This window comes from Carcharodon carcharias, chromosome 37, assembly GCF_017639515.1.
Source record: "Carcharodon carcharias isolate sCarCar2 chromosome 37, sCarCar2.pri, whole genome shotgun sequence".
Lineage (NCBI taxonomy): Eukaryota > Metazoa > Chordata > Chondrichthyes > Lamniformes > Lamnidae > Carcharodon > Carcharodon carcharias.
In genome coordinates this window covers 8,094,144-8,110,991 of record NC_054503.1, presented here as the reverse complement: position 1 = coordinate 8,110,991, position 16,848 = coordinate 8,094,144, and the positions used below count along the sequence as shown (strand labels likewise).

At 46.0% G+C, this 16,848-nt stretch overlaps 1 protein-coding gene across 1 annotated transcript in view; it reads left to right on the top strand.

Annotated features, from left to right (window-relative positions):
• Positions 1 to 15,566, top strand: part of LOC121272970 (ADP-ribose glycohydrolase MACROD1-like) — a 904,756-nt gene extending 889,190 nt beyond the window's left edge. The window contains exon 11 of the mRNA XM_041179876.1: positions 14,278 to 15,566. Coding sequence (XP_041035810.1) covers positions 14,278 to 14,318 — 41 coding nt within the window. The 3' untranslated portion in view covers positions 14,319 to 15,566. The remainder of the gene's footprint in view (positions 1 to 14,277) is intronic.
• Positions 15,567 to 16,848: the final 1,282 nt, after the last annotated feature.

Genomic DNA, 16,848 nt, shown 5'->3' with positions numbered 1-16,848 from the left:
GAGGTGAAAGAACTTGCCCTAACAGCCCTCCCAGCTTCTCTTCATAGGTACACATTGACCATCTTCTAATGGCAAAACTGGCTCAAGGGACTGAATGGCCTCCTCCTATTCCTATCCTCCTAAGATTGGCCAAGAGTAAGACAGTGCTAAAGGTCACAGTGGAGCTCTTCAGTGCCTTGCTAGTTAAATGCACCACGTGTCATGATACCAAACCATGCAGACCAGGAACTTTGATCCCATTCTGTGCTCAGTTATTACACCTCAGCTAAGCCAGCAGTTAGAATGAAACACTTGGCCTTGGCATCGTTGGACTAGGATTGGGAGGTGGGGTGGGGTGAGGTAGGGTGGGGCGATGGGGGGTGCTGCTTGAGAAAGAGTCAGCAAGTGTTCCTGCTCTTGATTTTATCCAGTGAGACTTACTGAGAAGTGTGAGCGTCAAGGCAGGTTCAGGCCTCCACATTTGATGTCACGTTGACACAGACAGACTTTTCTCACATGAAGGATGAATACTTTTGGGAACCTGGGACTGGACCTCAACAACTGGCAGCACTTTTAGGTGGGAAGGGAATTAAAACTGGCAACTCAAGATCTATTACCATACTGCTAAAAAAAACACTGGAAGATCAGAGATATCAGACTAACGCTGCCAGACACCGAGATGTGGTGGCCTCACCTTATTCCATTTTCAACAACACATGTACACAGCATCACCATTAATGTAACAAAATATCCCAAGTTAGGAGGGATGGGGAAGAATAGGAGTAGAAATCTGTCTATCTGGTGCCATCACAGGGAGATTTTGAAGGTGGAGAGAGATGAAGGAAGATGAGGGAGTTTGGGGAGAGTTTTAACGTGTAGGGAAAGAAAGTTGAAGGCTCCATCACAGAGAGTAGAGTGGGGAGATAGGGAATAAAAGAGCCAAAATTTAGAGGAAGCTGCTTAAGGAGCATGGCTCAAAGAGCAAGATTTTTTAGGTCATTGTGAAGGAGATTTTTTATATTTAAATATCGACTCACTGAGTAACTAAACACACAGCATGGTAAAAGCTGCCTCTGTGTAGTTTAATTTGCAATCACTCACTCTGCCTCACAACTTACTCGGGTAAAACAGATGTTTAAATAGTGCAGTGGGACATGCAGTACATCAGATGATTGCATACTGTGACGGCTTTATTCCTCCACATCTGTTTTGTTTTTCTAATTGTTAAACTGATTGTGCCTCTGGTGATTAGACCCTTAGCTGAGGGGATTTGCCTGGAATTTTTGAATCTTTGAAGATGGAAAGACTGGCTTGGTCTCACATTTTCTGACTTTGTCCAGATTTCTGGACAGAGTTCAACAAGTGTGGGTGGAAGGATGCATGGGAAGAATTTGTACAGAACATTACAGTGATGGCAGATCACATCAAAATCACAGCATAGAAACAGGCCATTCAGCCCAACCTGTCTGTGCTGGTGTTTATGCTCCAGAGAAACCTTCTCCCAACCTACTTCACCTCACCCTATCAACATATCCTTCTATTCCTTCCTCCTTTTTGTATTTATTCAGCTTCCCCCTTAAAAGTATCTATACTAGTCACCTCAACCACTCCCTGTGGGAGCCAGTTCCACTTTCTCCCCACTCTCTGGGTAAAGAAATTCCTCCTGAATTCCCCATTGGATGTATTAGTGATTACCTTATATATATATGAGCCCTATTTTTTTGGCTCCCTGACAAGTGGAAATGTCTTCCCTACGTCTACCCTATCAAACCCTTTCATATTTTTAAAAGCCTCTAGCAGGTCACACCACAAATAAACAGAATGCATTTCATTCCGAAGCAGATCAGTAGGTTTGCTATTGGATTTCAATTTGCAGTTGAATTGCTATGTAGCAAATTCTTTTGTTCTTCTGCCATGGTTCCCACTGCCATCATTTCTGTATAATTCCAGGATGATAGAGAAAGGCCTGGAGAGATGGGGAAATGGTGGGTCAGGTACAGGATTACTATCTTGTACTTTGGTGACTTTTTAAAATCATGAGCCAATCAGAATGCAATATGATCCCAACTGGGGTAAAATCTGTGGATTTACAAATTGGGTTTGTATGAGTTCAGAAATTGGCTTAACATTACATTCACAACCAGGTATCAGCAACATTCTTTAGACCTTCCTCATGCTCCTTTCACTCTCACCTCTACTCTGCTGTAGGTCAGGTCCCACACATGCTGTTCTTCAGATTTGAGCCTCAACATTGTACCCCTGATTTTAACCCCCAGTCAGAGTCATGCAGGTGGTAGTAAGGCAAAGGTGGACATCAAAACTGTTCAGCTCTCCACAGCATAAACCCCAGCAGAGTTCAACCATACTGATGGGGCATGGTCAACAGATGCAGCAGCCCTTCAGCAATTCACTCCGTGCCCATTGATTTTGGTTCTGGACAAGAGATGCAGTGGGGATGTGAGGAAGAACATCTTTATGCATTGAGTATTAGTCACTTGGAACTCGCTGCCCACAGAGTGGTGGAAGCGGAGACGATGAATGATTTCAAAAGAAAATTGGATTAGACACTTGAGGAAAATAAACCTACAAGGCAACAAGGATAGAACTGGGAAATGGGACTAGAGAGAGCCTGCATAGACTTGATGGGCCAAATGACCTCCTTCTTTGCGCTAATGACTCTATGGGCTGCATTTTCAATTACCAATGGGGGCGGGAACAGGTGTGGGCATGAATTAAAAAATGCATTTCTGAAGGGCCGCGCTGTGCCAGCCCTGGGGCAATTTGCACTTTTCAAATGGCTCACAGGGGTTGGGGGGCTGGGGGGTGGTGGGGGGTAAAACCCACGCCCCCCACTTAACAGCCCCTTAAACTTCTTAAGGCATTTTTTAAGTAGCCTGTCTGAAAAACAATGGCATTTTCAATCTTTTTTCTGGATGAAGCTGAACTTTCTGGTGCACAGCTGTCAGGTTGTCATGGAACAAAAGGCAATTTGTTTCCACCTGCGTTCATTTGTGGAATTTGAGAGGTCAGCTGGTGCAGAGTTGGGTGCTGTACTTCAACTTGACATCTATGGCCATCTTTATCTTCCTAGAACTTTTGTGAACTGTTTGCCCTCCTTGGCACAGCAGTAGCAGCCCACAACTTGGCTGTTGCCTGCCTTTGTTACTAGCACTAGACAGGCAGCACCCATCTCCTGGAGGTGCTCAGAACCTCTGATAGGCCAGGAATCGAGCTCAGCACCTATCAGCCTATTAACATTAAAAAATAGCAATGTAAGAGCAACACTGTTCAAGTGCGGGCTCAGCATCCTGAATTCACCTGAGGGTCAGGTTCCTGACTCCACTTTGAAAATCCAGCCCTATGATTAGAGTGTAATGTGTGAGGCCAGACCAGTAGTGTCCACATAGGTTCAGATCACAAAGTCTGTGGAAGTTAAATAATAGCTTTTAAATCCATGTTCCCATTCATTTGCAAGTGCCTCAAGTTGCTTATACTAATAGATCCTGTTGTGATAATTTATGAGTTATGTATCAGTGAGGCAACAGTGCTAATAACAGCCCTTTCGAAACCTCCAGATCCACAAAATGTAAAATAGGCAAACCAGCGGGTAAGAAATATAAATTAAATTGAACTAACTATCACTCCAGAAACTTCAGCGCAAATGTCAGAGTGACACTTCATTGGAATACTGAGGGCGCAGCATTGTCGTAGAGGCAGTAACTGAGGGAACCCTGCACTGTTGGAGGTGCCATCTTTACAATGAGACATTAAACCGAGGCCCCACCTGCTCTCTCAGGTTGATATAAAAGAACCCAAGGCTGCTATTTTGAAGAAAAGCAAGGGAGTTCTCCATCAACCAACATTGCTATTGCTAAAACAGATTATCTGGTCATTAGCTCATTGCTGTTTGTGGGAGTTGGTTGTGTGCAAATTGGCTGCTTTGTTTCCTATATTACAGCAACAACTACACTTCAAAAAGCACTTAATCGGCTGTAAAATGCATTGGGACATCCTGAGCCCATGAAAGATGCTATTGAAATGCAAGTTCTTTCAAATTTGTCTTTTTATAAAAGGGGGCCAGTGGAAGCAGAGGGAGAAAAAATGAAAAGGCCTCATACACGGTTGGCAAACCTCACATAAAACTGTAAAGCTTCACAATTCATGCTGAATAGCTTTTTAGCAGATAAATGGTGGGTGTTACAAGGGAAAACTATTCTTGTCTTTCCTCATCAGTTCCCACAATCGAAGAAACTGCTGAATAATTTACTACCAAATTATTCCCGTCGCCTCTTTATCAACCAAGGTATATGTCTTTGTTAAATATTACGTACACAGAAGGAAGAGAATGGAAGGTTTTAGTGTGGTTATTCCCACTGTTAACTCGGCATTAATTAATAAAAATAACCTACATTTCACAGGGACTGGCTGCATTAATAACTGGATTTTTCTAGGTTACAGAACAACTGAATACAAATTGTGGAGCTCCTTATTTTTCTCTTTGATCGTTAATGCTATCCTTCCTTTCTTCTAATTTTCTTTCTTACTCTCCTGAAGGTGCTGACTTGGGTTAAGGTATGGTTCCATCATCTGACCTTGCTCCTGTTCTCATCCGGAGCCACACACAAATTAACTTTACACCGCTTTTGATGGCCATCAGGAGCAGAAGTGCCCAACTTACTGATCTCAACGCCATTTGTCCTGTTGCATGTGTGGGTGTCAGATGAAGACAGAATTAGCCTTGGTTGTGAGAGCCACTGTGTTTAAATAGCATTCACAATCTCGGGACCCCACGTGAAGAATGGTTTCTTGAGTGAGATACTGGAGGGCTTCCAGCTCCCATGGAACAGCATCTGAGCATCTTCATGGGATTGTTATCATATATGATTATTCTATCTTGGATTTCCCTCCCCACACCTATCGAGTCTGTCCCCTCATTTTATCTCCATTCCTCCCAGTTAGGTTTCTCACCAAATATCAATCCTGGAGCAGATATCAACTGACCCCAAATCAGACTCCAGGCTTATATTTGTGTCCTGCCTGCCTGTGCTCAAGGCCCGAGTTAAATTTAGTCCTACCTATACCTTTTATCCAAGACACTTTTTCTGATCAATGATGATATAGTTTGCCTCAATAATGAGTAACCCTGACTTCACTCTCCAGTGCAGGGCAGCATCGAGTCTTTCCGTCTCAGGCCAATTACAAAGCGTAAAGAATATCATTCATGTTTTAAAGGCTGGTTAATGGATAATCAATTCCTATCAGCTGGGAATGATATTTAAGTAAATTTAATTCCATCGGGAATTGATTTACGTTCCACCACATGAAGTATTACATAACAAATGAAAGAAGTCAGCAGGCTGATTGCTCACTGCAGCAGCCTCTCACACTCCAGCAGGGTCACCAACATTTCAGAAAGTCTCACCAGGACTCCTGGTCAGAGCATCTTTTAAACAGGATGTTTCCTCGTTGGCTAGCCCTTTGAAAGCAAGCAGACATGAAAACTCTCGTGAATTGATCGCAAGAGACAATTTCTTGGTAAAATTATAGCTCTCTCGTAATATCGTGAGAGGCTCTGAAATCTTTGAATTTTGTTGCAGAGGGTGTTAAAAGATCAGAGGGAAAGCTGGCAATTGTTACAGTAGCTGGTGTAAGAGCCTGAAATTGTGACCCTAGTTCTTAAACATTTGCTGCTCGCACGTGATACTGGGGCTAAAAATACGAGGACAGGCTGCACGGACTTGCTTGTGTTTCCTTGAATGTAGAAGATTAGGGAGTGACATAAATGAGCTGTTTAAAAAACTGATGGATTTGATAGGATAGCAGGAATGGGGGGAAATCCAGAACAAGGGGGCAGAGCCTTAATATTAAAGTTAGGCTATTCAAAGGCTTATGTCAGGTAATATTTCTTCACACGTAGAGTAGTGAAAATTTTGAACTCTCTCCGAAAAAAGCTGTTGAAGCCAGAGGTCAGTTGAAAATGCCAAAACTGAGATTAATAGATTTTTGTTGGCTTAAGGGTTACGGAATCAAGGTGGGTAGATGAAGTCAAGATACAGATCAGCCATGATCTAATTGAATGACAGAACAGGCTCAAGGGGCTGAATGCCCTCCTCCTGTTCCTATGCCCTTAATTGCTTATCAACACTTACTGCCTGGGTGAGGATTGGCCTCTAGCATGAAGTGTGAGAGTGATGCTGGGATCTGCGGAACTGTTACCTCAGATAAAGTCAGCACTTTCAGGAGAGGAGAGCAGAAAACTAGAAGAAAGTTTTAAAAAGGAGCAATTATTAGGAGCCTGTGGAAACTGAGAGTCAAAAGTAATTTATTTTGAGTAAAAACAAAAAAACTGCGGATGCTGGAAATCCAAAACAAAAACAGAATTACCTGGAAAAACTCAGCGGGTCTGGCAGCATCGGCGGAGGAGAAAAGAGTTGATGTTTCGAGTCCTCATGACCCTTCGACAGAACTCGAAGTTGTCTACTTCTGATTATGTTTTTTTGCATGCTGCTGACTTGATCATTTGGGGGATGCGGGGGGTGTAGCTTGCTCGGAGTTAGTGAACCCAGTAATGAGGACGAGCTGAATTAGTATGTACACAGTGGAAATAAGTAGACCTGTGAAACAGTCAGGATTAATGACTGTATCTGCACGAACGTTGATTTTACTCCCTCGCACTATCAATGCCATCAGTTCTGGGAATGTTGCTGTCTTTTTTTGCAAGGGAGTTCAGGTTTAGCATTATGCATTTGATGAGCAGAAACTGCTGACCTCGGCTTTGCCCTAAAGTCCTGCTTCGGATATTTATGTCGTATTGTATTCCGTTGGAAGCTCCCTGGTGTCAAGTTCATCCGATTCCTACTGCAGGACAGTGCAGCACCAGAACTAAGATTTGCACCTACAAAGTTAGAATTTTCTCCAACTATTTGGAGATTTTCGATGTTAGCTGTGATAACATTGGGCAGGATTTTCCCTTTGTCAGGCAGGCGCGGTGGGCGGGCCCAGGAGTGGCCATGAAACTGACTGCCACCCGCAATTGGGCCCCGACTGGGATTTCACACTGGCCAATTAAGGCCCACCCAGAGTGAAACACAGCTCATCACTGGCTGGGAAGGGCCGAGCGGGGGCGGGCCCTGTCAGCCGCTGGGTCCAATGGCGACCTGGCGGCCGGTTTGAAAACGGCCCAGGTAGCCCCAGAAAGGCTGCCTGGGAAGGATGTCTGTCTACTGTCGTAAAGATGGACTCGAGTGCGGCAGCAAATGCCAGGCAGGTGGGCAATTGCCACCCCACCCCCCTCCCCCAGCTTTTCTGATGAGTGCTTCGCCATCCTCCTGGAGGGGGTGGCTGATACCCTTGTCCCCAGAGATGGGAGGAGAAAGCCACCGCTCCTCACCAAGAGGGCATGGGAGGAGGTGGCAGCCCTGGTGAACAGCCACGATGTGGTGCGATGCACATGTGTGCAGTGTTGGAAGTGCTTCAATGACCTGCTGCGCTCAGGAAGGGTGGGTACCATGTTGGCATGGATCAATGTGCAGCAGTGTTAAGGTGTGGCAGTCCCCCCATGAATCTCAGGGGCACTAGAGTCTGAGTGCCAACTGTCAATCACAACGGAGCTGGCCAAGGGGGTGAGCCTTGGCTGCTTGGACTAAGTGCCTAGCAGCTCGAGGGCCATGACTTGGATGTGCCCTGTGAAGTTTTCCTTAGCTGGGGTTGGGCAGGCTTCCATGGATTAATCAATGCTCCTCTGTCCTTTCAGGAGAAGACAAGCCATAACCAAGCCGAGAGGGCACATACAGGTGGAGGCCTGTCTAGCCCGCTGCCACTCTCTTGGTTCGGGCAAGATGCCCTGGAGCTGGAGAGCCGGCATGCTCCCCATGCAACCAGGAGTGGAGAGGTGGGGGTGCCAGACGAAGGTAAGAGCACAGTGCACAGAGGGGAGACTTTCAGATTGTACAACCGTTCTAGGGTAGTCTCCTTATTGATGGGACCTTGAACCTGGAGTCCCCATTGATCATTGAAAGACGATGGCACCGCAATGCAGATTTCCATTGTCTCACCAGAGTGCCTGGCATGCGCAGTGACGGTGCGGTGACTTCAACTAATGACATGTCCTTCTTCTCCCTTTTAGGTTCACCAGCAGGTGTCCAGTCTGCAGACCCTGAAGGGCCACCCTTGATACCGGAGGGCCACCACGTGTCATTTTCACCTGCGTCACACTCACTCTCTGAAGCAGGCACCAGCGCAGGTGCCAGCACCTCAGTGGGCATTAGAGCAGTGGCTAATATCTCTGTACACATTGGTGAGGGCACTTCACAGTCGCTTGAGGTGCAGGTAGAGGCAGAGAGTGCCCAGGGCTTCAGCCATTGGAGGACTGCTGGAGACCAGGACGATGCTCAGTCGAAAGCTGATGATGAGCCTCTGGAGTCATCCATTAGGCGACAAATGCTGGATATCAGCGAGATGTGCGGAAGGATCTGGCGGAGATCCATGAGCATCTGTGTACCATAGACTCCGTGATGGAGGAGTCCACGCGGAGCTTGAGCACTGCATTGACCGCCAAGGCTGAGCGCACTGCTTCCTCCATGGAGCGAGTGGTGACTCTCATGGAAAGGCAGCTCTAGGGACAGACTGAGGGGTTCCTGGGGTTGTGCTCGGACCTGAAAACCCTCACATAGGCACTAATCGCAGGTGGTCAGTGTTAGTGTGGGAGATGGATAAGGCATCCAGTATCCCAGCTAGGTGCCCAGCCATCAGTGGTGTGCAGGGAGGTCCACAGCAACTTCACGTTGGTGCACGAGCTGCCTGTCATCTCTGCGGGCTCCTCTCAGGGCACCCTGGATGATGCCAGCAGCTCCTCCGCCCCTCTGCCAGTGACCGTGGCATCTGATGAGGCTGTGATGACTGGGGGATGCCAGGCGTGGTACTGGCCGCTCCCTCCCAGGCGGGGCCAGCACAGGCTCCACTGGCCATTGGACAACCACCAAGGACATCAAGGCCAACAAGACAGTAGAGTCAGCAAGCTGCCTCCAATGCTGGTGCCAGTGAGGGGGGAGCACCTGGACATAGCACTCGCAAACGTAAGTTAAAGGCACCGTGAACACAAAAAGGACAGTTCACGGGTGATTTTGTGTTCATTTATGTTTATATATACTGGTCTGGGAATGAAGATCAGAGAGGTTTATGTAAATAGTTTGGAATTATCAAAAGGAGATAAATTTTGTTTTTGTTATCATGACCTGAGTATGCTTCACCTTTTTATTTTATTGATGCAGGGTACGCCTGTATGTAATGCTGGATGTACATGTCTCTGAGCTTTATTGAACAGGCACTTAATGTTCTTTGTGTTCAAATGAAAGGGTCCTTTCAGACATCTGAGATGGAGGAGGCATCCCTGGCGTGAGGTTGAAGCTGATCTTCGGTAGCCTAGCTGAAGGAGCGTTGGATCAAAGCGACCTGGTGTCCCTGCTTCCCTGGAGATTACCAGTGTCTGCCTCCATGCCCTCAGCGTTCTCCTCACCATGCTCCCCTTCTGACTCACTACTTGACTCATCTTGTGCAACTGATCAAGATCCTCTTCCTGCAGTGGGTGCCCCCTTGCTGGTGCCAGATTGTGGAGAGCGCAGCATGCAACCACTATCAATGACACCTGCTCTGGGGGTTATCGTAGTGCTCCCCCTGAAAAGCCTAGGCATCGGAAGCACGTCTTGAGAAGACCTATAGTTCTCTCTATCACTGCTCTTGTGGACGCATGACTCGTATTGTTCCGCTTCTCAGTCTCTGTTCTTGGATGGCGGAGAGGTATCATGAGCGACCTCTTCAACGGATAGCCCTTGTCACCCAGCAGCCATCCATCCAGTCGGGCTGGAGCACTGAAGAGCCTCAGCACCTGGGAGTGTCTCAGGATGTAAGTTGCCAGGTTACTTTGCACAGACTTGCAGAATCTGCATCCTGTGGTCACATTATCTGAACGTTCATGGAGTGGAAGTCCTTCCTGTTGACGAAGGCACCCGGCTCACCCGCTGGCGCCTTGATGGCCATGTGTACAGTTGATTGCACCCTGGAGGCAGGGGATCCCAGCAATCGCTGCAAAGCCTCTGGCTCACTCAGCCTGGCTGGCCTCGTCCGTGTGGTAAAGAATAAAGGTCAGTACCCGCCTGAACAGAGCTTCTATCACCAGCTTGACGCAACTAAACAGCTGATTGGGAGACTCCACACAGATCACCCACTGACCCCTGGAAAGAGCTGGAGGCATAGAGGTTGAGGGCCACAGTGACCTTCAGAACCAATGGCATGGGGTGTCCACTCACTCAGTCGGAGCTGATCTCAGGCCCAATCATCTGACAAATGGAGATCACGGTTTCCCTTGAGAGGCGGAACCCCCTTCTGCATTGAACCTCGGACATACTGAGGTAGCTGCATCGCTGCCTGTAAAACCTGGCAGCAGGATGGTGGCATCTTCTGCGGACCCTTCTGCCCTGGACTTCCTGTTGGCCCTGGGCCCCTTGTTCCTGCGCTTCTCCTCCCACAGGTCCCTCCACTGGAGGCTGCATAGGGGCACCTGGCCTTCTCTCCCTTCTGCCCTTCTTCCTCCTCAGAGGAGGTGCCACCAGCAGAGACCACAATCCCCATTACTAGGGTAACGGAAGGCTGTCTGATACCTGGAAGGGTCCACATGGCCTGAATCCTCCAGGGGCCTGGTAGACAGCAATGAGTCCTGAAATGAGGCCTGGAAATGCTAAGAATGAAGCCCCAAACAGAGATGAAGTTGCCAAGTACCAATAAGCAACCAGCTGCAAACTATCTCCAAAATTGCTCACTACTCACACTGGCAATGCTGCTGACCCTTTTTATCCTGCCCTTGGATAAGGTTTGTGAAAACGTTGGCTGGCTGCCTGCCTGTTTTGCTCGTGTGACAAGCAGAAAATCGTATGAGCAAGGTAAAATCACAGTCAGTTGGACTGTTAAGGGCCTTAAGTGGCCTATTAATTAATGGCAGCCACTGCTCTGGCACCAGGACGTGGCCACTGAGTGAAATATCGTGTGTGTGTGTGTGTGTGTGTGTGTGTGTGTGTGATGACATCAGGACACTCGTCCAACGTCATTGCAGACTAATTTTCTCCCGTTCAGGTTGCGCATGTGCCCGCCCACAGGATGAAAAATTCTGCCCACTGCCTCATCTCAGAGGCAGAAGAGCAGGGTTCAAGCCCCTCTCTAAAACCTTGATCCCTTAATCTAGGCTGGCAGTCTGGTGCAGTGCTGAGGGAGAGCTGTGATTCTGGAGATGCCACCTTTCAAATGCGATATTAATCTAAGGCCCCTGTCTGCCCTCTCAGGTGGATCTAAAAGATCCCACAGCCACTATTCAAGGAAGAGCAGGAGCATTCTCCACAGTGAATTGACCAATATTTAACAAAAGCAAAATACTGTGGATGCTGGAAATCGGAAATAAAAACAGAAAATGCTGGAAATGCTCATGAGGTCTGGCAGCATCTGCGGAGAGAGGAACAGAGTTAACATTTCAGTCTGTGACCTTTCATCAGAAGCTCTGATGAAAGACCACACCTGAAAAGTTAACTTTGTTCTTCTTTCCACAAATGGTGCCAGACCTGCTGAGTGTTGCCCGCATTTTCTGTTTTCATTATGGCCAATACTTAACTCTCAACCTAAATGAATGATACGGTCATTATCAAGTTGATGTTTGTGGGAGCTTGCTGTCTGCAAATTGTCTGTCGTGTTTCCTACGTTACAGCAGTGACTGCACTTCAAAAGTACTTCATTGGCTGTTATGCACTGTAGGACATCCTGAAGTCGTGAAAGGCGTGATAGAAAGTACCTCTCTTTCTCTGTTGATCTTAAAGAAGTGCAAACCAGCTGTATCAAAAGTTAATAGCTGACCTGTACATTCAGTCTGAGAGCCATATAGAGCCATCAGAAACCATTCAGCCACTGGCAGCACAGAACAAAACCACCTCCTGAGGTATTGTTATCTCCAATAGCATTAACCCCCAGATCATTTACTTTTGATGGTGCAGTTTTACTGCGCAGCTTTATAACAATGTTGGCTGTATTTAAACGTTGCATGTGAAGCCCATTTAGAGATGTGATAAAGTGCTATCTAAATGCAGGTCTGTCTTTCTGATGGTGTACAATGTCTTTAGCATTCCTGCGGAGTAAGTGATTTCTAATTCTCAAAGCAACCAATCTAATGTTTCCTCAGTTACACCGCGATTTTACCCAATGAGTAGGTGAGCCACCAAAGATCAAGAAGGTACCAGATTCAATTCTTGGCCTGCTGTTGATCTTAGTTAGGCTAACAGACGCTCTCAATCGTCCTGGGTTAGGGAAAAGAAAATGCTCCAGGCGTCCTGCTCCAGGTCATGATCCAGGAGCTCTTGTTGGAATTGGAAATGTGCATGCAGGGATTGTCTGTAATGACCCCTGGGATTAAGCAGTCTGCTGACAATCAGCATAAAAGCTCAGATATAATAATTCAATTAATAAATATTATAGGGAGTCTTTCAGAGACTTCCAAGTTTGATTTTCACACTTCTCTGCCTTACAAGGTAAATAGATTAATTATTAAAGGTTTTCAATGCATTCCATCAGCACTAAAGAGGTGTCAATGCTAATTGTAGCAATGTGATGTGGGACACATTAATAATGGAGTGGGGTGAAGCAGTATTCATCGCCAAACAGATTTCTTCTTTAATCCTGATGTTTCATATCAGGACTCTGACTATAAGATACTGAAGAGCAGTATCAGTTACATTTCTATAGACCCCCTCATGTCAGAACTCACAGTCCAGAGCAGGAAAGAAATGGACAGCAAACAAGATGGAATTAGGGGTGGGACCAAGAGAATAGCAGCCAATGGTGGAGCAAAGATGAAGGGGGGTGAGGAAGAGGCCAGTATCAAGGTGTGAGCAGGAAAGTGAACATGAAGGAGGTCCTAAGATAGGATGAGGAGAGTATCTGACAATAAAGATTCTAAAATTGATACGGAAGAGCCAAGGAAGCTAATGGAGCCACAAGAGCAGATTTAAATTGAAAAGAATGTGGGTTGTAGCATTCAGAATGAGTTACCATTCAGAGAGAGTAGAAGTAGGGACGAATTCTGAGACATCATTAGAGAATACAAACTTCAAGGAGATGAATTTCTGAATTAGAGCCTTGGGAGCAATGAGGTAAGGAAGAGGTAGTCAATATTTCAAAGGTAGGAGAATGTGATCTTAATGAAAGATTGGCTGCGGGGAAGAAAACTAACCGACACACAAAGTTCTGGATAATCAGAGGTGGTATTCAATAAGGCTGAAGAAGAGGAGAGGCAGCTTGGAGTTGATGAGAGCACAATAGGCTTTGGTTTTGCTTGCATTGAGTTGGGCTAAATTTTGTTTCAGTCCAAGAAATAATGAAGCTTAATCCAAAACTCAGAAGAACAGTTCCTCATTCCATCCCCCACCCTCCCCCATCCCACCACTCCCTTCAACCCCCACACAACATTCCTGTTCAACCATCCTGACCGGTCCTTGGTGAGTCAATAAAATACCAAATCAAGATATTTGTGCTGTTTATCTGCACCCAGTTGGAATGGTGTAGCAAAGATGAAGGGGGGGTGAGGAGTAGGCCAGTATCATGGTGTGAGGTAGAATGTGAACATGAAGGAGGTCCTGAGATAGGGTGAGGAGAGTATCTGACAGTAAAGATTTTGAAATTGATACGAAAGGGCCAAGGAAGCTATTGGAGCCACAAGAGCAGATTTAAATTGATAATGTGGGTTGCAGCATTCGGAATGAGTTACCATTTACAGAGAGTAGAAGTAGGGTTCACATACACCCAGTTCATTTCACCCAGGATCCTGTTGACAGAAAGGACATATTCAACCCATCTGTTAAACCTGTATTTGTATCCAGGTTCGCAGCGGTAAATGACCACTACAGCATTTCACCTTTCAGCTTTCAGTGTGGCTGATACAGTGCCATAAGAAATACCAGAGGGTAAGAAGGCTGCCAGCAGTACAGTGAAAATGCCTCTTCTCAGGGTTAGAATGGTGTGCATTTATCCAGAAAATAAATGTGGAAGCTCAGCCTTGTATCCAGCCTTGGTCTAGATGTGTTTGACGCTGTCACCAACTATTAGAGTGTGAAAAATGTTGTGCCTTCTACATTAGCACAGTAATATCTCTTTGAAAAATGGAAAACAAAAAAAGAAGCCATTGCAGTTAGATTAACCTACTCTGTCCATTCCCAATTGTCAACACGCCCTACATTCATTAACATTTAGCTTGTGTCTTTGATGGATTAGGAACCAAGTCCCAGAACCAGCTTCAGGAACAGCATCAGTGAAGGATGAAGCCCTTATTACAAGAGGAAGGCTGGAACTGAACACGCTGCAAGAAATATATTCCTCACAGCTTCCACTCTAATTCATTTCAGCCAAGTCTTGATCTGCAAACTGAAGGTTTCATTTGGCCTGAAAACAAGACAGGGTGAAACTATTAATTCTGGATTATAAAGCACACCCACTATTGAAGTCAATATACTGGTCACAGAAAGACATCTAGAGGGGTGACTTATATTCTGTATTTTTATGTTAATGATTTTTTTCCCATTATGTCTGCTAACAGAAAATATTTTACTTCTCTATGTAACTCGCTGCTGTCTTTCCATTATTCTGAATGTGACTCTCCTATCTCTCCATAATTCTCCAACTCCTGCCATTTATGTGTTATTGTTAATGTTACTCCCTCCCATTATCAGTTACCCACTTCCTAACTTCCACCCATGTTCCCTATGTAGCTGCTGCCCACCCCTGCCCATTCTTCTTCAGTTCCCTACTCATGCCTAGTGGCACACAAGGCAAACAATGCTTACGCCTGTTTCCACGGCTAAAGTTCCTTGAACAGGTCGCCAGCCTGTGGCCAGAGGCTATAGCTTGAGGGGCACCACTGTGCACCAAGCATGGCTGACCAGGAAACTCTGCCACTCTTACTGCCTGCCATAGGCGTATTGGAAGGATTTACAGGCTGATAATCAACCTGGTTAGCCATGAATCCATTTACCCTGGCCATCAAGTACTGGAGTGGGCTCGAACCACTTCACCACAGGGCCTACCTACTCCCGTCCATTATCCCATCACCAATCCGTTATCTATATAATTCTCCTCCTTGTATCCATCATTCTCTGTGTGACTCCCTCTTATCCGTTTGTCATACCAACTTAAGGAAGGATGGTATAGACCGAAGTCTCTTCCTTGGCTGCAATCACTGCTGACTGGTAGTTAATAGTGGATTGCTATTGTGGAGAGCGGATGGAGAGATCGAGTTTGGCAGTTATGCTTGAAATGCAACCTTTGTGGAGCTCATTATCATTGCCTACCCCCTGCCCCCATTTTAATGTCTCCTTTTCTCTGAAGCAGACAGGCAACTGATGTCCCTTTAAAAGAAAAACAAGTTGTGCATTGATGGGTTATTTTCTTTGTTCTGAATGTACATGTTTCTATGCCTTGATCGATGTTTGATTCTGATATCATTGTAGCTGATCATGTAGTGATAAATTGATTCACATAAAGCTAAATGGTTATAAGTTTCTCTATAGCGGGACGTTTTGACATTCATTCAAACCTTACGGGCACAGGAAGTGTTGTAAAAGGCAGGTTGAGTCACAGAGGCAAGGTGATGATGAATGTGGACTTCAGTGTAATATTCATGAATATGATGGGGTGTTTAGAGTTTTAACAATTTGAGAGATGTTTTATCCAACATCTCCCATTCTGTCCCTAATCATGATTCCTATCTCAACATCATTGACCACCACGCCCTGCCACACCACTGACCATCTTTGGCTTGCCATTTCCAATCTCCCTCCCAATTTTCACTCTGACTTTTCCGTCTTTGGTTTTCAACACTGCTACAATGTAGACAGGAAAGGGAGGCTGCAGCTGGACACAGCAGGGAAGAAACATTGAGGCAGCTTTAATTTAAACAGCAAGGATTAGGGGCAGCTGGCAGAGCTGACTTCCACTAACTCTATAATCAGTTTCATCCAAACTGATGAGACTGGAAGTCAGTTAAGTGGGAAGAGAGACAGATATTCGGAGATAGACATACAAGAAGCAGGTATCAGGAATATGCAGCCACTGAGGGTCAGTCAGTATAAAGAAAACATCAGAAGTGTTTTTTTCTTTATTCTTTCATGGGCTGTGGGCATCACTGGCAAGGCCAGCATTTGTTGCCCATCCCTAATTACCCTTGAACTGAGTGGCCTGCTGCACCATTTCAGAGGGCAGTTAAGGGTCAACCACATTGCTGTGGATCTGGAGCCACATTTAGGCCAGACCAGGTAAGGTGATACCCTGAATGGCATTATTGAACCAGATGGGTTTTTGCAACAATCAATGATAGTTTCCTAGTCACCATCACTGAGACTGGCTTTCAATTCCAGACTTTATTCATTGAATTTAAATTCCACCAGCTGCCTTGGTGGGGTTTGAACTCGTGTCCTCAGAGCATTAACTTGGACCCCAGGATTACAAGTCCAGCGACTTGCCACTGTCCCCCCAGTGGAAACTGGAGGCTCTTATAATGATATGGTAAGAATATCAAAAACATGGCTGCCCCATGGATCATTAATGAACACAACACTGTAGGCTGTTTAGGAAAGTTAGAGTGGACAGGAGATGAGTACTGTCAGACGTTTAACAGGAACGTGCGGAAGGCCAATGAAGTTGATCTTGTCAGAGGTGGGATCAGCTACTCTGGTTTGGAGGACTGCGTGGAGACTGAGAGAGTAGACATGAGGCTGATCCCTAGTGCTAGAGGAAGAAGACTGGGGAGGCTTGGGCTTTTCGGTTTTGAAATGAAGCAAGAAGTGGACC